Source organism: Gopherus flavomarginatus, chromosome 1 (assembly GCF_025201925.1).
Source record: "Gopherus flavomarginatus isolate rGopFla2 chromosome 1, rGopFla2.mat.asm, whole genome shotgun sequence".
Lineage (NCBI taxonomy): Eukaryota > Metazoa > Chordata > Testudines > Testudinidae > Gopherus > Gopherus flavomarginatus.
This window is the reverse complement of record NC_066617.1, coordinates 316,259,355-316,280,423: the sequence shown is the minus strand read 5'-3', so window position 1 is coordinate 316,280,423 and position 21,069 is coordinate 316,259,355. Positions and strand designations below refer to the sequence as shown.

Below are 21,069 nucleotides of genomic sequence, written 5' to 3'. Positions count from 1 at the left end.
TGTGAAAAATCGGGACAGGGTTGGTGCGTAACAGGTGCCGTGCCTATATAAGAAAAAGACCCCAAAGTCGGGACTGTCCCTATAAAACCGGACCAGGTGGTCACCCTAGCCTGGCCCCACTGTAGAGCCCCGCGGATATCAGCAGCGATCCACAGGTAATTTTTGCGGAGGGCGGATGGGCTGCGGAGACACGTGTGTCCCGGCGCGGGGCTCTCCGCCTCACCCTGCCCATAGCACGCAGCTCTCAGCGACAAGAGCCCGCCAGCAAGCGCCCCGACAGCGGCGCTGCAGCATACGGGACCCCGCAGGCAGCTGTGGGTCCGGGCCCGGCGCTGCCTGCCAGGGCGTCTCCCGGCCCGTCGCTTATTTAACCCCGGGGGCGGGGCGGGGCGGGGCGCTGCTTACACAACGGCGGAGCGGCGCCATGTCCTGGTACCGGAACGCCGTGTGGTTCCTGAAGGGGCTGCGGGAGTACACCAGGTACCGGCCTCTGGGGCTGCCCGAGCAGGGGGCTCCCGCTGCGAGTGGCCCCGAGCCTGCAGGCGGGCGCAGCTCGGCTCCTCCGGGCTGGCCCCGGCTCCCGCCCTCGGGCTTTCCAGCCTGAAGGCGCCGCAGTCCGGGGGTCGGGCGAGGACCCGTTGAGCGCCCTGGCACTTGGCTGGGTACAAGCCGGTTGCCTCTGCAGCCTTGGTAGGAAAAAGTTGCCCTCTCGAGTCTCCTTTCCCTTGCTGTGCCCTGAGCCTTTGGGTGGGATTGGCTGCTTGCTTCGCGGGGGTGCCTTGGCAGCTCTCGTGCAAGCCAGGCAGCGAGCTGGGTTACTCCTCTGTCAGAGCACTGCGAAAGCAAGGTCGGCTTGGGTTGTATCTGGCTGGCTGCGATGCAGAACTGGAGTTTAGTGTGTGGGTTTAGCTGCTGACCTGGGCGCTTCAGAGCATAGCCACAGCTGTAAGGTCTTTGGTTGGGAATGCTGGGTGTAAGTGACAGCATTGTGCATCATGGCACATCATAGAATATCAGGTTTGGAAAGGACCTCAGGAGGTCATTTAGTCAAGCCCCCTCCTCAAAGTAGGGCCAATCCCTAGGTATTTTTGCCCCAGATCCATAAATGGCCCACTCAAGGATTGAGCTCTCAACGCTGGGTTTAACAGGCTAATGCTCAAACCACTGAGCTAGTCCTTTACCACAGCCACCTGTAATGAATTTATTGGCAGGCTGAGAAGCAGATCTTGCATAGGGAGTGCCACTTTGGGTCAGACTGTTGGATACCTGCTGCAGGATCCTGTCTCTGAAAGTGGCTAGTATCAACTGCTTCAGAGGAAGGTGTAAGAACCTTGCAGTAAGCTGGTATGGGATAATCTGCCCCTGACGTAGGTCTCTGCCTGATCTCTCTAATAAGAGATGTCTTAGCCCTTTAAATGTGAAGTTTAATATCCCATCTAACATGTTGTTTGTCATTAATTCTGGCTATCCATCTAAATGTTCAGTTCTTGTGGAGTTCTTGGCCTCAGTGCCTTTCCATGGCAACCAGTTCAATCACATTGTGTGAAAAAGCATTTCCTTTTATTGGTTTTGAATTTTGTACCTTGTAATTTAATTGAATGCCCCCTGTGTGGAGTCAGGAAGGAATTTCCCCCCAGGTCAGATAGGCAGTGACCTGAAGGGGTTTTCACCCTCTGCAAAGTGTGGAAAAAGTGACTTGCTAGGGTCATCTGGATATATCTCATTTGATCATTTCCCTGCCATTGCGGGAACCTTGAGCGCTGGTGCATCTTGGTCCCTCCTGTTCTCTGCCTGTGTCACATAGTAGTCTAATCTCCCATGGGTCTCATTTACTTCAGTCTCACTTGGATGGTTGGGTTTAGAGTGTGGGTGCTAGGTGGTGTTGGGGACCTGTGAGATACAGGCAGTCAGACTGGATGATCTTTCTGACCTTAAATTCTGATTCTTGTCTTATTTCTTTAAAGTAAGAGAGAGAGTGTGTGTATGTGTATAAAACACAGATTTCCTATCTGTGTGTATTCTTATTCAAATATTCTTGCTGATCAGTGCCTTTTAATGTTGCATCAAAAACTCCTAGAGCAATAGATGGGGACTTGTTATATTTATTAGAAAGCTAAAGAAAATAAATAAGTAGTTAAATTGAGTCCTGGTTGTGGATCCCCTTTTTCTTTCTTCCACTGAAGACTTTGTATTTTTATGGATACAATATATTCTGTCATTTACAAGTCTTTTAATTGATTTATTCAGGAGTGGCTATGATTCTGCATCCAAACACTTTGTTCCGGCAGATTTGGAGGTAAATGTAACTGGAAGATCCTTCATGATTACTGGAGCAAACAGTGGTATTGGCAAAGCAACTGCAATGGAAATAGCAAAGAGAGGTGAGATAAACAGTGGTTCTCAACCAGGGGAATGTATACCCCCAGGTGTACGTAGCAGTCTTCTAGAGGGTAGTCAACTCATCTAGGTTAGGTTTTCTTAACCTGGGGATTATGAATTACAGAGGAGTCACTGGATAGTTTGGGGGTTCACAAGTGCATGGCTGGAATTATGGGGAAGCAAGCAGGGCAATTGCCTGGAACCCCATGCCACAGGGTGACCTGCAAAGCTAAGATACATGCTTCAGCCCTGGACAGTGGGGGCTCAGGCTTCAGCCTGTGAAAGAGGTATAGTAGTCTGGAAAGGTTGAGAACCACTGAGCTAAACCAGTGTTAACCTGTTTGGGACGTTCACAAAGTGTGATAGAAGTTTAACTGGAAAAGTGTTCATCCTTCTGAATATAGGATTCTGCTTTTCAAGACATTCTAGCTCCCATCTTCAGGGGTAGGATGTTTCATGTGAAAAATGACTGTTTTCAGAGGGGCATATTTGGGGTTTGAGCACCTTGTATGGTTCTTCGGCAGCTCTTACCATGAGAACTGGTCATGAAACAAAAGTAACAAGTGGAGCGGAGCCACAAAATATTATGGGGTGGTATCTAAAGGTCTCCATCATTGATCAAGACAAGATATTGATCAAGTTGTCCTAGGCACCGTACAGACAAGGTAAAGTAAGACAGTCCCTGCCTCAAAGAATTTATAGTCTTAGGTGTGAGAAGACAACAGATAGATAAGACCAACAAAAGGAGGGGAGGACAAGGTAACAGTGAGACAATTGTGTTTGGTACAGTAGTCAGCAGTGTCGGCACACAAACTGCCTCACTTGACTGCATGCAAAAAATTTCAACTGCTATTCTTATACCAGCTATCTGGAGTGCAGCATAACAGACTGCCCCAGGCAAGTCCAAATCAATGTGGTCACAGTGCCAGTATTTCAACACGGGTACAAAATGGACTTCACAATTGAGAGATAAGGTAATCTCTTACTGGACCAACTTCTGTTGGTGAAAGAGTCAAGCTTTCAAGCTAAAAGAGCTCTGTGTAACCTGAAAACTTCTCTCACCCACAGAATTTGGCCCAGTAAAAGATATTACATCTCCCACCTTGTAGCCCATGTTTGTCCCAGTATATTAGAGACACAACAACACTGCAAACAATTCACAATTTGATACAGTCATATCCCACTCCATCCCTTTTTAAGCTCATATGATTCCAAAGTTCTTGCGCTAGGGATGTATGGAAACTTGTATTTAAAAACATGAAATACCATTTTGTTAGTTTTACCTTTCCCCACACCCCTCCACTTAACACCTAATTTTTAATTGTGATTCTTATGGAATTCCACCAGGTGGCACACTTCATCTGGTTTGCCGAAATAAAGAGAGAGCTGAAGAAGCTAAAAGAGAAATAACAACAGAAACTGGTAATCGGGTGAGTTTAGTTTTAAGAGGTTTTTGTTAAACACTTTACCAGCAGTAAGACTTAGAAGATTTTATAAGTAGGCACCCTCATAAATCAGCAAAATATTTATCATTCTTTCTAATGGTTGCATTTGATGAAGTTTAATTTCAGCAGCTGATGGTTTTGATTGTTCTCCTGTATTGGGGTGGGTGTGTGTGTGTGTGTGTGTGTGTGTGTGTGTGTGTGTGTGAGAGAGAGAGGGGGCGAGGGGCAAGGCTGGTACACAGGATATTATTCAGGCCGGTGATATTCTTGTACTTTCTCTATTTTTAATATGTAACTCCCTACAGTTTACTATATGGCTGAGGCTTTTTACAGTTAATGTGTATAAAGTACATACACATTGCTACTGTAGACATTCAGACTGTTACCTTCCCAACCCCTCACAAAGTTGACCTAGTCTCTTCTCATGCATTTGCAGATTTTTTCCATCTCCTGTACCTATGGTGTTCCACCCCTGACCCCCACCCCCACCCTTCCCTGACAGTTCTTCACACCTGTTTGTATCATTGTTCGACTCACCCTTGTGACTGCTTTTAATGTTGCACCACCAATTGTTCAGCAGTGGCACCTCTTCTGTGGTGCCATCAGCATCTTCCTGTCTTTTGCTGAGAGCTCCATTTGTGTTAGAAAGTGATGTGGCTCTTGACCTGAGTGTTTCAAATCCACTTAGAGTCCTTAATTTAGATTAGAATCAAACATCTGACTTTCTATTTCTAACAATTTTGTACTGCTTGAGTTCCTGCTCTTTGGTCTCAGCTCCTCTGGTGTGACATAAACTGGAACTTTCCTAGTCCTCAAAGACTTTTGGAATTTTGAGACACAAGTACGTCAGCCCCATGTTGCGACCCCTTTACAATGTTACCATTCCAGTTGCTGATTAGAAAAAAAGCAGATTACTCCCAAATAAATAGCCAAAGAGCATTTCTTTAAGATAGGGTACCCTACTGCAGAGGTGAAAGTAAGCTGGTACGCGCTGGTACGGAGGACCGGTAAGAAAAGGAGACTGACTGAGGGAGGGAGAGAGAAGCCTGCTCCTTGCATAAGAAAAGTTTAAACTCAGCTGTTCTGTGATGGTTCAGTCCCCAGGGCTAGGTTTCAAGCCTCCTTGTTAATTTCACTCACAGTATCTGGGTGGAGGGGGTCCAGGGGAGGGAGTGTTTGACCATGGCAGGGGCAGTCCCTGTCTGCCCCTGGGGATGAGGGGATATCTCCTACTAATATACACAACAAATACAAGCATTTGGCTGCACAGCTTAAATCCTGAGCTAATAAAAGCAGGTAGTAGGGGAAAACTCACTGTCACATTGGTTTCTCATCTCCTCCCTCCCTCTCCTCCAGCCAGGCTGCAGACAAGGCTCTGAATTCCTCCCCATTCCACCCAGCAGGGGTTTTCCTCTAGGCTCTAGCTTGCAGTAGACTGGTTGAGATGCCTGCTATTGCTGCCTGCAAAAGAACAGTTTAAACTCAGCTGTTCCCTGTGCAGTTCAGTGCCCAGAGTTAGGAGCCATTTCTGGCATCCTTGTTAATTTCACTCTCAGTTCTTGTTGGGTGTGTGTGACCATGGCAGGGGCAGTTCTTTTCTGCCCCCGGGATGAGGGGATCTCCTAAACACAATCAAAATCAGGAACCATTTCCAAGTGCAAATTTATCCCATTCCCTCCCCAGCAGAGGATCATGGTTGTGATGTCCAAACTGTTTGCAGATTGTCTTTGAAATGTTACTATTTTAAAAAAAACAACACACAAAACATGGAGAACATAGTGGAAAGATGTGTCATGATGATTAGGGTTTATTTTGGGCAAAGCAATTTTGCTAAAGCAACTAAAGATTTACAGGGAAAGCAAATAGTCCCCATAGACAAAACCACAAAGGGATTGGAGGGAAAACTGAATATTCAGCGACATTATTGTGCCTCCTTTGAAAAAAATAGTAGTTTTCATACCAATCCACCCTCTTTCTATATTGATTTAAACACCTGAAATGTCCTTAGGACAGCGGGTGCAATCTCAGATCTTTTTGTTTTGTCCTGCCTGCAGAGTGCAGAGGCTGAAATTGATAAAACTTTCTTTAAATATCTTGTATTTTTCATGAAGGCTACTCGACTTGTCCTTCAATCACCCCTTACTTTCCCTTCCTCTCCTCCTCCTCCTGCCCCCCAGGCTCCCTCCCTGGCTGGCTGGCTGTGGTTTTTCCTTAGTTACTTACTCCTTGGCAGACCCAGCCCAGCGACACCTGCTGGCTCTCTGTAGGCAGCAGCCCACAGGGGCTAGTTGCTGGGGTCGCTGGTGGTCGGTGGCAGGCTGCAGCTGCATTGTTTGTGACACATTCATACACATACATGCAGTATGTGTGTGTGTATGTATGAATGTGTGTGTCACAAACAGTGCAGCTGCAGCCTGCCGCCGACTGCCCCGACCCCAGCAACTGGCCCCTACTATTGTATATTAGTAGTATTGGAGATCCCCTCATCCGGGGGGCAGAAAAGAACTGCCCCTGCCATGGTCTCACACAGCTTTTTTCCCCACCCCCCAACAACTGGGAGTGAAATTAACAAAGATTCCAGAAACCTCTCTTAACCCTGGGGGCTGAACCATCAGGGAACAACTGAGTTTAAAACTGTTCTTATGCAGGAGGCAGTCTCCCTGCTGCAAGCTAGAGGGAAGCCTCTGCAACAGCTGCTGAGTGCCAGGCAGGGAGAAAGCACAGAGCCTAGCATCAGCAGCCTGGGTGGAGGAGGAGGGGGGAAGACACAGAGAAAAATGTGACAGTGAGTTTTCACTTTTTCAGGTTTATTCCAATAATAAAGTTTTATTACAGACAGTACTGGTAGGGGTAATAGTAGCTTTATTTTCTCTATCTGTGTCATGCAATGGGAGGGATCCATGAAGTACGTGCTAGAAGTGTGTGGGTTGCTTGTGATTGGACCATATGGGTAAGAAATGTAAATTACTTTCACCCCTGCCCAAACCCCAGGGCTCCCAGCCGCCTCTGCAGCTGGTAGCTCTGGGGTTAATTTTAAAGAGCCTGGCTCCTAGCTTCAGCCGAATCTCTGAGCCTTTTAAATCCTGATTTAAAAGCCCCAGGATTTAAAGGCCCCACCTCTTCTGATAGAGGCCACGCTTCTTCCAGTTGAGGCCCCTCCCCCTCCGCAAGACTCTGGAGTACCGGTAAGTCCTTTAAGTTACTTTCACTCCTGCCCTACTGGTTACAGTAGGGAAAGGCCATGAAAAAATATGTAGTTTTTGAAACTGTTACTATCTTTCCCAACTCTGAGAAGACAGTGGGTGACTAGTAATCCAATCAAATGATATTTTCAGAGAAGCATAATTACAGGTGAGTAATGGTCTTCTGTAAAGATACCTAATGATTACACTTCTAATTTTGGAGACTACAAATCCATAAATTCTCCTCTTATGGAAGAACAGAGCACCCATACAAGGCAGTTTCATGTTATATTTGGGGAGAAACATGGGGGCACATGAAGGGAAAACTTTTGATGCAAGTAAAGTCTCAATATACCACCACACTCTAACTTCTGAAATATTTTCTCCTTAGCATATCGAAAGTCATGTTTTAAATTTACTTAGATTAGTTAATATGCAAATTCCTTGCCAATACTATGTTTGTAAATTTGTGTTTCAAATAGCATAATGGAGTTTCATTTATGCATGTTAAAGGAAACTGTCTTTCCATATTGGTTGTAATGTAATTCCTTTTTTGTTTTAGAATATCTTTTTGCACATTCTGGATATGTCTAATCCCAAGGGAATTTGGGAGTTTGCTGAAAAATTCAAGACTGAACATAAGTTAAATGTCTTGGTAAGTTTGCAAGTTTTAAATTGTACTTCTTTTGGAGTCTCTCATCTGTACCTCTCCATTTAATAGTCTAACCTCTCTAATTCTGCAGGCTTAATTTGGGTATAATCCTGCTGCAAAAATAATTCACCTAGTCCAGTTCTCTGATCTTATCCAGCTCCTTTTCATATACATAGCTTTAATACAGAAGATAAGAGAAATCTATCAAAGTTGCAGTCTTCAGGGCCCTGCACAGCTTTGCTTCTGCATGCCTCTTTGCTCTCATTTTCTCTTGTTTCCTCTTTCACTCCACGGAAACAGCCTGGTGAATTCTCTTATTATTCTACTCCCATTCTCCTATCTGATTGGTTGGCCCAGAAGAGACCAAAGGCAGAGATGATGTCTAAAGCCCTAGTTTTGCACCAATGTCCATGTAGATGAATCCTGGCACAGAGCCCTTTTGACTTCAGTAGAACTTTGCGTGCGTGCATAGTTCTATCCAAATGGATGCAGTTGCAGGATCAGGACCTAGTTAGTGCAGAATATAGAGGAAAGTAGGTAGTGCCCCTAACTTGAAACCTTTTCATGCCCTCTTGTAAGCTCTTTTTCTTGCTCCTCCTTATCCTTCCTTCTGAGTTTGGCCCAAGAGGAGGATGTAAGCAATAAGGGGTGGCACAGAAGAAAGCCAAAAGATTAAAGAATAATACACACAAACGCATGAAGATGTGCACATATCTGCTGAGTGACTGTGATATCTTGTCATCCTTGTCCTTCCTATCCATTTCTGTTCATGTTTATATCTTGACTTTAGTAAAGCTTTTGATACTATCTCATATGACCTTCTCACTAGGGAAATACCACCTTGATGGAGCTACTATAAGGTGGGTGCATAACTGGTTGGAAAACTGTTCTCAGAGAGTAATTATCAGTGGTTCACAGTCATGCTGGAATAACGTTGCGAGTGGGGTTCCTCAGGGATCACTTCTGGGTCCAGTTCTGTTCACCATCTTAATCAATGATTTAGATAATGGCATAGCAAGTACACTTATGAAGTTTATGGACAATACCAAGCTGAGAGTGGTCGCAAGTGCTTTGGAGGATAGGATTATAATTCAAAATGATTTGGACAAATGGGAGAAATGATCTGAAGTAAATAGGATGAAATTCCATAAGGATAAATGCAAAATACTCCACTTAAGAAGGAAAAATCAGTTGCACATGTACAAAATGGGACTGACTGCCTAAGAAGTAGTACTGCGGAAAGGGATCTGTGGGATATAGTGGATCACAAGCTAAATGAGTCAACGTTGTAATGCTGTTGCAAAAGAAGTGAACATCATTCTGGGATGTATTAGCAGGAATGTTTTAAGCAAGACACGAGAAGAATTCTTCGCTCTACTTGGCGCTGATTAGGCCTCAACTGAAGTATTGTGTCCAGTTCTGGGCACCACATATCATGAAAGATGTGGACAAGTTGGGGAAAGTCCAGAGAAGAGCAACAAAAATGACAAAGATCTAGAAAACATGACCTATGAAGGAAGATTGGAAAAAAAAATTAGGTTTGTTTGTTCTGGAAAAGAGAAGACTGAGAGAGGACATAACAGTTTAAGTACAGAAAAGATTGTTACAAGGAGGAGGGAGAAAATTGTTGCTCTTAACCTCTGAGGATAGGACAAGAAGCAATGGGCTTAAATTGAGTAAGGGTGGTTTAGGTTGCACATTAGGAAAAACTTCCTAACTATCAGGGTGATTAAGCACTGGAATAAATTGCCTAGGGAGGTTGTGGAATCTACATTATTGGAGATTTTTAAGATCTGGTTAGGTGAACACCTGTTAGGGATGGTCTAGATAATACTTAATCCTGCCTTGAGTGCAGGGGACTGGATTAGATGACCTCTCGAGGTCCCTTCCAGTCCTATGATTCTATAACCTTCATTACTAGTGTCTTCTGGAATACAGCCCTTGGGACAGGGGCTGTCTTACTGTTCAAGCACCCGGAACAATTGCTGGTGCCAATAGAGTGTGAGAATCACAAATGGCGTGTTTGGGAAGGGCAGGTTGGCGGAGTAGCAGGAAATGAGCAGAGAAGTAGGTAGGGGCAGTTTTCTCTAGGGCCTTGGTGGGGAGGATGAGAAGCTTGAACTCGAGCCAGAAGGTGAGATGAGCCAGTACGAGGAGTCACACTGAGAAAACACACATTACCTGCACACCACTTGTTAGTTCTTAACCAAAACATGGTAAAATGTTAATGACTTTTCACTGGTACAAAAAAATCAAACTTAGAATACATAAATGCATAGCTGTGATGATGTGGAGTCATTTGGATCTTTAAGATGAAACTGATAAACTACCATACATGCTTTTTTATTGTAATAGTTATGCTCTGCGAATCACACATTACTTCATAGTTTTTGGCCCCTTTGCACACAAACTGTAGTAAGGCACCATGATGTCTGATGGCACTTATAATCTTGTTTGTTCAGTTAATTTTATCAGCTAGATTTCAATGAAATGCATTACACTTCCTTGTGAAGATGGTTTTCACACAGCAGCTTCACTGAAAGTGGCCAATTATGATAGCTGGAGTTGCAATTTGCACACTCTGGTGCATTGAAATAAGTGTGTGATTGCGTGTATGTGGCTTTTTTTTAATACTGAACTGTGTCTTGCAGATCAACAATGCAGGCTGCATGGTAAACAGAAGAGAATTAACAGAAGATGGACTTGAAAAGAACTTTGCTACAAATACCTTGGGTGAGTACAGCAGTCTTTAGATAAGAGTCTAGGGTACTCATGTGCATCTTTTTTTGTTTATAGAAAGGTATAGTCTCATGTAGTTTTGCAGGATATGTTTTCTTCTTCTACTGAGAGAGTAGGAGGATTAGACTAATATTGCAAAAAATACATAACTTGTACAGAAGGTTTGTACTTCTCAGGTTTCTCCCATACGCAAGATATTCTCATATTGACCCCATTGTTTGTTCATTGCTCTGAGAATAGCATGTAAGAATTAAAGCTAGTTAAACCATTTTGAAATTTCAGTGGAAAATTTTCCAGTCGGCTCTGCTAATGATACTTGGTGTAGTGCCTTTTTTGCAGGATCTGCAAGACACTAACAGCTGTCTTGGGGTTCAGATGGTTCTTACAAGATTTAAGTGTGTGTTTCATTTGTTTTCGTTTTTCTTTTTTTTTAATAAAGATGACATATTGGTATTGTGGTAGCACCAAAAAGCTCCAGTTGACATCAGGGCTTCAGAGATACAGAGTGGTACAAAAAATCCCCACACACATAAAAATAGGTAAAGGTTGGAGAGAAGAGATGCAACACCCAGGAAGAAGGACTGAGTAATGCTTGGCAAAGGCCATGAGAGTTTCATGTGGTGTTTAACACATACTGGTGGGGGAAACATAGGAGAGTGGACAAAGAGTGGGGGGAAGGGGATGAGAGGGCACTGAGGGGAGGGGCAGAAGAAGTCTGAGCAAGCAGGCGATCAGAGGAAAATGTGCAGATTTTAAATGAAGAAAGTCATCACTGACATTCAGGGGGCTGCAAAAATCACTCCTGCAAAAGGAAGCATTGGATAGTAAGTGCTTTAGTGGCAGCTGGCAGGGACCATATTTTTTATTCTGTTTGTACAGCACCTAGCACTGACAGGATCCTGGTCCCTGAATAGGACTCCTAGGTGCTACAGTCATACAAATAATAAATAATAAGTATCCCTGGTGGTTGACTCTGCCAGGAGTTCTGTGTCCCACCCTCCAAACCCCTGTTGGTAGGGAATGGAGTTAGGGGAGTTCTAGGCCACCCAGAGAGGGTCACTCGCTCAGTTCTGGATCTAAGGGGTTGGAGGTAGCGAGCCTTGGCTGGGCCTTACTCTTAGCACTGTTGCTGCTCTGTTTCTCTGGCTTCTGCTTACGTTTTTGAAAATCAACATTTGGGCAGCAATGTCTTGTACTTGACTTGCATTTCAATGAGATTTTTGGTTTTGTAAGTCTGATTGCATTCATTTGGTTAACATTTTTAAAAAATAGTGGAGCTGATGGAGGGAATGCATTTTTCTTCAGCTACACTTTCCTTACTGTTTGTGCTCAAAACTCAAAGCAGGTTTTTTTCTGCTTCAGATTTGCCCTGGATCTACTCTATAATAAAGAATAAGAGCACCTCTGACCTTTTTTCTGAAGAAATTCTTTCAATTAAACTAGTTTAAACCCCTTGCACTTTTTCAAACAGTTCAGTAGTTCACTAAGATGCAGTGGCTCCAGGTACAAGCACACTGAAACAAACACAGCTGTTTGAATGTGAAGTTGTTTCATTAAACCGCAAACTAATTGCCATAAAACACATTAGTGGATCAGTTGGTATAGATTTGTGTCTCACACAAATAGGGTAAACTGCAGACTATAAGTCCACCATACGGCACAGATTCTAGTTAACATTTACAGTGCAGAATACAACTGTACATATATCTAAGAGGCTGTGAATTATGGTGTCTGAGGGAACTGTAACTCTGAATTGCCTGTATTGTGGAAATTGGAACCATGCTTCCATTCTTTTAGGAATTAATAGTGTTTAAAATCTTGCCTTACTTGCAAGGCATCTCATCTGTCTTCCCTCAGTGACCTGCTTCTGCCTTATCTCATCTGTCCCTCTTAGGTCAGGTCTAATGAAGCGGTCTACTGGTAATACTTGTGTAATTGTGCAAGACTTCAGGACATGACAGGATTTACACACTTTGCAACATTTTAGAGCCAAGTCAGTGTGCGATAGCTGATATCTAGATAACATGTACATCAGTTGTGGCATTGTCTGCCTTGGGGTCTAAAACATTGTGAAGTCTTTAAATCCAGGTTAGAGACATTTCCCCTTTTCTTATTTTTTTTTTGAGAGTCCTGGGACCTATTGCATAAAGGATACTGAATTTTTTTTAATTCTAATTGAAACAGGATCTCTAAGTGCTGTGCATAATATAAAAATATTGGCTACTGTAGAAAGAAAAGGTTCTGCACCGTGTTCCTTTTCTCTCTCTGTTCCTCAGATTTTTTTTCTTCTCACCAAGTTAAGAATTAAGACTTTAATTCTAATTCACTTCATGTGCAGTACTTCGTTAGAAAATATTAAGGCACAGCAGGTGTGTGAAGCAAAGAATTACTGTTCCTTAGTAAAGAGCTCTGAGTCACTGAAAGTGATCCTGAGGAGAATAGAGAAGTCCCCAAATTGTATTTATCTAAAGTTTGTGTGCAATGATAGTCCAAGTAAGAACTTTCTAGTGTTTTTAATAAAATTAAAAAAAAAAAAAAAAAAGCAAACCAAACCGTTTTATGCTGGATACTGGGATGTTTGAAGTCTTTCTTTGCAGTGTAGTATCCTGCCTGTGTATTACATAATCCAGTTTGTGGTTGTTTGCTTTGCCAGACTTTTCCAGATTTGTTTTGTTAAACCTTTTCTGTTGAGGAAAATAGGGTAGTCCCGAAGCTCTTTATTTCTGTAAATGTTCGTGGCAGTTTACAGAACAAACATGTGATCTTCCGGCAAAGACCTTATGATCGAGGGGCCTGACTTCACATTTCAGTGTGACTATTCCTAAGTAAGGACTAATCGTGTGAATACGACTTTTGAGAATTGGCCATACTTTTCTACATGAGTGAAAGCTGGTAGGGCAAAGGGAAATTGGGTGTATCAGTGGGCAGAGTACACACATGCGCACAATTAGGTTTTGTGTCTTGATGGCTTTTTAAAAAAAGTTTTTAAGCTAAAATTGTTGGTTGTAAGCTTGTGGGCATGACCATGTCTTCCTATATGTTCATCTAGTATAGTGGGACTGTGGGCACTACCACAGTAGAAATAAATACTGTGTGGTTCATTGTAGTTGTATAGCTGTTATTGCTCTTAATACCTCACCCTTTGTTACCAGCTAGACTACAAAGAGTTAGTGCTCTATTTACTGGAATTCAACTGAAGTACAAGAATAGAAGAAGGATCAATCTGTAGTGACTGCTGTGCAGCTATGTGGCGTTAATACTGTAGTATAGAAACAGTACTTACATATGAGTGTTAAATGACTGCAGCAATTAACAAGTCATGTTGATTTCCTGAGATTGTGTAGATGGTAGGGGCACTTCATAATGGTTTCTTGTGTAGCAGCATATGTACAGGGAGAACTGTTGTTGCTTTTGTCTTTTTGTCTCAGATGTGGTTGAGCTTAAATCTCATCCTAGAGGGTGCACTGATAAGCAGTGATTTCTTCAGATATGACATATAGGCTTCCTAGTCAGCATTTTCCTTTTTGAAGCCAGCCACTGCAGGATGATTATCCCAGCTGACAGTGTTCAATCCGTGTGTATAAAAGCTATCAGTGGAGGCAGATGGATAGAGGACTCAGTACTGTTTGCTTGTTGGTGCATTAAAGATAACTTTCACAGTTGAAACAAGGCCTGTAAAGTACTGGAACAAGGGAAGTTCTTACTTCATTTTTACATGTCATCTCTTCACTCCAGTATGAGAATAGTATATTTATTCATTTTTATTGGCACTTACTGGCCAAGGGAGCTGAGAGATGATCACAGAATACAGTACATCTCCATTCCTCACTCCAACTGAACCTAAACCCTCTTGCTTCACTTTTTTTCTCTTCTTTTTCTTAATTTAATAGTTTAAGCTACATCCTCTTCCAGTGTTTAGTCAAAGTAGTGGGTAGGGCATGGGGAAGGATCCTCCTCTTAGGCCCTAAAAAGCAGCACAGTTCCTCAACAGTAACTACTCTAGCCTCCATCGCAGTTTGCAAACCCCTTTCTCCCCAGTATGGGTCTGGCTAGTGAATCATGGGAGTCAGTGCTGCGTAGTGGATAGGGCGCTAGACTGTTTGGACTCTGGAGATCCCAGATCTGTCATTGGTCTGCTGGGTGACATTGGACAAGTCACTTCCTCTCTTTGTGCCTCCATTTCCACATCGGTAAAATGGAAATACTTGCCTGCTTTTGTAAAGTGCTTTGAGATCTACAGATGAAGTCTTATATTAGAGTGTGTGTTTGTTGTTAATAATCCAGATACCTGCAAATCCACTGCCTGTATCACCTCCCTACATATCAGGGCAAAGACAGCCCTTACTGAGCACAGATTTGTGGTATAAAGGAAGTGTCGACTGGTGTCTTGTCTTTCGCACACGTTCCACGTTGTCTTTCCCTCCACTTTCTTGTGCTGGGCTGTCAGATTGGGCCCTCAGAGAATAGTGTACTAAAATCTGGAATTCTGATTTGCTGCTTGAGAGAGCTGGCCTGTGGCTCTCTCCTCATAGGGGACTTTATAAACGAGAGGCCTCAAAAAGATAAACGGTTCAGGGAAAACGTTCAGTATACTTTATTTAAAAATACTTGGCTCTGGCAAAAGCAAGCCCATTAACTTTTTAACAATGAATTTACCAGATGAATGACCCATTGAAACCTGTGTAAGCAAACTAGATTATTTTTTTTTCCCACAGTTGAAATAACACTGTTGCCAATATTCTGCAAAGGCTTCCTAGTCAGATGGGGAAAACTCCATTGAGTGTGGTGTTGGCTACCTGCCATTGTCTGAATGCTAGAGGATTAAAAACTTCACCAACAACTTAACTCTAATTGCCAAGTAGAACATCAAGAGAAAACTATTCCAGCATGCTCCCAGGACATTTTGGTCTGCAACGATTGCATCATCAATTAATTTAATGTTATAAACAGGCAGCAGCTTTAGGGCTTCTGCAAGAGGAAAAGTATAATTTAGTTTATAAATCAATTTTGAAACCCAAGATTTTTGGGTCATTCTATACAAATGCAGTACAGCAGATAGGAAAGAATATTCTCATGTACAGTGTTGCATATTCTATCCTGGCGATCTTCAAGTGTTAAGTATGTAAAAACTGGTTGTTTATAACTGGTAGCATATTAAAATATTGACTTGAAGGCATTCTTGAAACCTACTTTCAGGATACTGGCACTTGGGCTGATGCACATTTTGTTTAGATCTGCAGTCTAGCTCAGGATATATTTTTGTAGCCTTGTGTAGAAAGAATTAGTGTCCTAATACAACATAGTCTTCTAAAACACTGCTTGGGAGTAGCTTTTCCACTAATGTATTGCTGTAGAACTAGTGCGATCTGCAGTGACTGAAAATTTCTGCAAGAATTTACAAATCGCATTTCAGCAATACTGTCGTTTCATCAAAGTGCCTTCAGCTTCACAACAGGTGAATTGAAAAATAATTTGATTTTAAAAATTTGAGATTTTTAAACCAACAAAATCTAGGCTATTGACATTTCTTATTTCTATAAGAAATCCTAATTTTAGAACTCTATCCTTATGAGGGTCTCTCAATATGATCACAACACTGAGCATTGTGACATAGTTTTACTGCTGTGTGTTTAACGGTGTGGAATTACCAAAATGGGAGAGATGCTAATTAGAGCATGATGTCAAATTACATAAAACGATGAGAGGACCTCAGAGTAATTGGGGCAATTATGGAACATACCACTAGGGAATGTGTGGTCATATTTTTTTGTTTAAAATAAATGTGTGTGTTTTTAAAAAGGTAAAATATATTGTGTTTTTACTGACATACCATCTACTCTGGAATGGCAGTGTGTAACTCACTGAACTTTAACCTATATTATCTAGCTTCTCATGTGAGTCATTGCTAAATGGTTTCCAAACATGAGCTGTGCTCATTTGTCCACTTGTTGAAAAGGATATAATAGGACTATATTAGGCACCATTGATTATTGTGTGAGCTCAGTTTACAGAAATAAAACTAGTGGATTTTCCCCAAAGAAATATCAAGACCCGTATGTTTCTTTTTAAAAAGAAATGTCGATGTGTTGACAACTCCACTTAAACTCCAGAAGGCATGACCAGCTACTGCTGTGACAAACCTCATTTTGTGGGACAGTGCTGGGGCTGGCTTAATTTTCTTTAGACAGCTTCCACTTCATTAGAGTCCAGTTTGATGTAGGATTTTTCTCACCCTGTCTGAAGATGACTGGCCTAGCATTTGCTAACAGTCTTCACGCTCTCTTGTGGCACACTGATTAAAAAATAAATACATCTCCCTTTTGGACAGAAGTATGTAACCTGTTTGTAATGCAATTCATTTCTCCTTAGTGCCTTCCTTGAAACTACAGTTTCTTGAGTTAGATGTGGATACAAATTCCAAAATACTGCCACAGCATTAAAAGCTCTAGCTCTTTTTAAAAGAATCCTCTTTTGTCACTGAATCACTTCATTCATTCACATGGAGGGCAAAGAGCGAGGGACATAATGTGGATAACCACCCGGTGGATCTCTTCTCCTTTATATAGGACCCCCCTCTAAGATGGGGTATTAGATATGCAGTATTCAGTGGTAGTAATTTCATAGAATCACAGAATATCAGGGTTGGAAGGGACTTCAGGAGGTCATTTAGTCCAACCCCCTGCTCAAAGCAGGACCAATTCCCAACTAAATCATCCCAGCCAGGGCTTTGTCAAGCCTAACCTTAAAAACCTCTAAGGAAGGAGATTCCTCCACCTCCCTAGGTAACCCATCCCATTGCTTCACCACTCTGAGTGAAAAAGTTTTTCCTAATATCCAACCTAAACCTCCCCCACTGCAATTTGAGACCATTACTCCTTGTTCTGTCATCAGGTACCACTGAGAACAGTCTAGATCCATCCTCTTTGGAACCCCCTTTCAGGTAGTTGAAAGCAGCTATCAAATCCCCCCTCATTCTTCTCTTCTGCAGACTAAACAATCCCAGTTCCGTCAGCCTCTCCTCATAAGTCATGTGATCCAGCCCCCTAATCATTTTTGTTGCCTTCCGCTGGACTCTTTTTTTCCAATTTTTCCACATCCTTCTTGTAGTGTGGGGCCCAAAACTGGACACAGTACTTCAGATGAGGCCTCACCAATGTCGAATAGAGGGGAATGATCACATCCCTTGATCTGCTGGCAATGCCCCTACTTGTACAGCCCAAAATGCCGTTAACCTTCTTGTCAACAAGGGCACACTGTTGACTCATATTCAGCTTCTCGTCCACTGTAACCCTAGGTCCTTTTCTGCAGAATTGCTTCCTAGCCATTCGGTTCCCAGTCTGTAACAGTGAATGGGATTCTTCTTCCTAAGTGCAGGACTCTGCACTTGTCCTTGTTGAACCTCATCAGGTTTCTTCTGGCCCAGTCCTCTAATTTGTCTCGTACCTCTGTATCCTATCCCTACCCTCCAGCGTATCTACCACTCCTCCAAGTTTAGGGTCATCTGCAAACTTGCTGAGGGTGCAGTCCATGCCATCCTCCAGATCATTAATGAAGATATTGAACAAAACCGGCCCCAGGACCAACCCTTGGGGTATTCTGCTTGAAACCAGCTGCTAACTAGACATGGAGCTGTTTGATCACTACCCATTGAGCCCGACGATCTAGCCAGCTTTCTTTCCACCTTATAGTCCATTCATCCAGCCCATACTACTTTAACTTGCTGGCAAGAATACTGTGGGAGACCATATCAAAAGCTTTGCTAAAGTCAAGGAATAACAACACATCCACTGCTTTCCCTTCATCCACAGAGCCAGTTATCTCCTCATAGAAGGCAATTAGGTTAGTCAGGCATGACTTGCCCTTGGTGAATCCATGCCGATTGTTCCTGATCACTTTCCTCTCCTCTAAGTGCTTCAGAGGACCTGCTCCATGATTTTTCCAGGGACTGAGGTGAGGCTGACTGGCCTGTAGTTCCCTGGATCCTCCTCCTTCCCTTTTTTAAAGATGGGCACTACAGCAGCCTTTTTCCAGTCATCCGGAACCACCCTAGTTCGCTGTGAGTTTTCAAAGAGAATGGCCAATGGCTCTACAATCACATCCGCCAACTCATTTAGCACCCTTGGATGCAGCGCATCCGGCCCCATGGACTTGTGCTCGTACAGTTTTTCTAAGTAGTCCCGAACCACTACTTTCTCCACAGAGGGCTGGTCACCTTCTCCCCATACTGTGCTGCCCAGTGCAGTAGTCTGGGAGCTGACCTTGTTTGTGAAGACAGAGGCAAAAAAGCATTGAGTACATAAGCTTTTTCCACATCCTCTGTCACTAGGTTGCCTCCCTCATTCAGTAAGGGGCCTACACTTTCCTTGACTTTCTTCTTGTTGCTAACATATCTGAAGAAACCCTTCTTGTTACTCTTAACATCTCTTGCTAGCTGCAACTCCAAATGTGATTTGGCCTTCCTGATTTCACTCCTGCATGTCTGAGCAATATTTTTATACTCCTCCCTGGTCATTTGTCCAATCTTCCATTTCTTGTAAGCTTTTTTTTTGTGTGTTTAAGATCAGCAAGGATTTCACTGTTAAGCCAAGCTGGTCGCCTGCCATATTTACTATTCTTTCTACACATCGGGATGGTTTTTTCCTGCAACCTCAATAAGGATTCTTTAAAATACAGCCAGCTCTCATGGACTCTTTTCCCCCTCATGTTATTTTCCCAGGGGGTCCTGCCCATCAGTTCCCTGAGGGAGTCAAAGTCTGCTTTTCTGAAGTCCACACATTGCATTTTCTGTTCACCATCTACATTTCACTTAAAAACCTGTTTTTGTACTTTTTCTTAATTTTGGTTTGTTCAGTATTTTTACTCATTTCTCTTAATGAATATGATTAATTCCTATAGTTCTTGCTATTGTTTATACATTATGTATTTATCAAGTTCAGTTTGGTTTTGTGTCTATTTCCCCTGTGCCTGTATGGAGAAGTCTGAGGGTTATTTGTATATTTGGGTATTGGCTCTTTAAAAAAAAAAAAAAGAAAACATAATAGATGGGGAGTTAATATTTATTTATTTATTAAGTGCACTATCAACTCAGTTAAGTTTCAGAAATTTCACCTTGCTTTTCCTTAATGGTGGAAATCTTGATCAATCTTTCTAAATTCTGTTCCACCAAACTATAGAATTCTAGCAGTTATTTCTCTGTGGAGAAAGTAATGTACTAAATATTTAAGGGGGGAGATGTTTTCCCCTCATTTTTTTCACTACTGTTATGTGATTTGTAATACTATTTGCAAGGCAGCATAACTTTTATTCCCATTTATTCATTTTTCTCCCCGCACCCCCAATCAGTCAATGGAAATTTTACATCTGTATTGCTGTCAATAAAGGCTGTAGCCTGTCTACAATTGTAAAATATTTGCCCTATAGCATGCGATTGTATAAGAATTTTTTTTAAAGGTGTGGGTTTAAAATAGTGGAGACTTCAACTAGAAGATGCACCAAATCTTTATTCCTTGTTTTAATTACTTGGGGGTGAGTTATTTCTCTTAACAAAGCAGTCTGTGCCAGCTGGAGTGAATATTATCCACCATACTTCTATCTTAAAGTGCAGAGTAATTGGTATCCAGATAATTAGGCTTGGGACACCAGTCCCCAGGGAATTAATAGCAATGGCTGAAGATCGGAGTCTTTTGAGGCCTGACCATTCCCATCAGAGTGTGTATGTAGCAGCGTCTGCCTAATAACACCTGGAGCAAAAACTTCTTCACACCTTACCTCAAAGCAAATGCACAAGGGAACAACAACTCAATTTCTGTTTTTGCAGACTATGATCTCTACCTTTTTTGTGCTTTGTTTGCTTAATTCTTATATTAAATTCTCCTCTTAAACTGGAGGAAGATAAATTAGGGTTTGAGTGGGTTTATTATTAAAACTTGTGTGAGCCAGCCCTTTGTCACAATCAGTCTCTCTAGCCTTCAGGATGTGTTTCTCTCACAAGGCTAAAAACACTTGCTGGGCTGAAGGTCTTGAATGGTGAACAACATTCCTCTTTATCTTTGCACCTCTTCAGAACTTGTAAACAAAAACCTACCATCTGTAAAAATGCAAATTGATTCTGGAGACAACTAAATTAAGTATTGGCAGGTGTGCTGCACCTCAGGATTTTGGGAATGAAGTCAGTTTATCCAACTTTGATCTTGTTTTGAATTTGCAGAGTCCTTATCAAAATGAAAGTTTAAACCAGGATTGTGGGTTGTATTAGAGCTCTGCTTACCTCATTGGGTGACAATCGAGATCTTGCTTTGCTGTTGTTTTTCAGTCTTCCAGCCCCAGCAGAGACATAAATTCTCTTTTGTGACATTCTTCCTTACTGACCACAGCTTCTGCTTGTACTTTTTGCTCAAGAGAGACTGTGCTAATTCAGTCAATGTACATTCACTTAATCTGATTTTATTGTGTGCTCTAATTATTCATGAGGGTCCAAATGAGTATAGGGAAAGTTAGATCTGTTGTGGATGGACAAGGGTACTGAGCAGATTGCTCAAGTAAAATTCTGTAACATGTTGATAAATATGCTGTATTTCAACCTTTCATCCACAAGTGTTGAGATCATTGATTTGCAAAGAAACATGTTTGTCTATATAAATAGTGAAAAATGTGGCCTCACTAATTCATGTGA

General features: G+C 42.3%; 1 protein-coding gene across 10 annotated transcripts in view; it reads left to right on the top strand.

Annotated features, from left to right (window-relative positions):
• Positions 1-290: 290 nt before the first annotated feature.
• DHRS12 (dehydrogenase/reductase 12) overlaps positions 291-21,069 on the top strand; it is a 57,774-nt gene continuing 36,995 nt past the window's right edge. For 3 of the 10 annotated variants that reach the window (XM_050950948.1, XM_050950966.1, XM_050950956.1), the window contains exons 1-5: positions 293-480; positions 2,248-2,381; positions 3,727-3,809; positions 7,569-7,661; positions 10,310-10,391. In XM_050950948.1, coding sequence (XP_050806905.1) covers positions 425-480; positions 2,248-2,381; positions 3,727-3,809; positions 7,569-7,661; positions 10,310-10,391 — 448 coding nt within the window. In that variant the 5' untranslated portion in view covers positions 293-424. Of the gene's footprint in view, positions 481-624; positions 691-2,247; positions 2,382-3,726; positions 3,810-7,568; positions 7,662-10,309; positions 10,392-21,069 lie in introns of those variants that run through there. The other 7 variants (XR_007774034.1, XM_050950938.1, XM_050950990.1 and 4 more) reach the window with 6 other exon arrangements.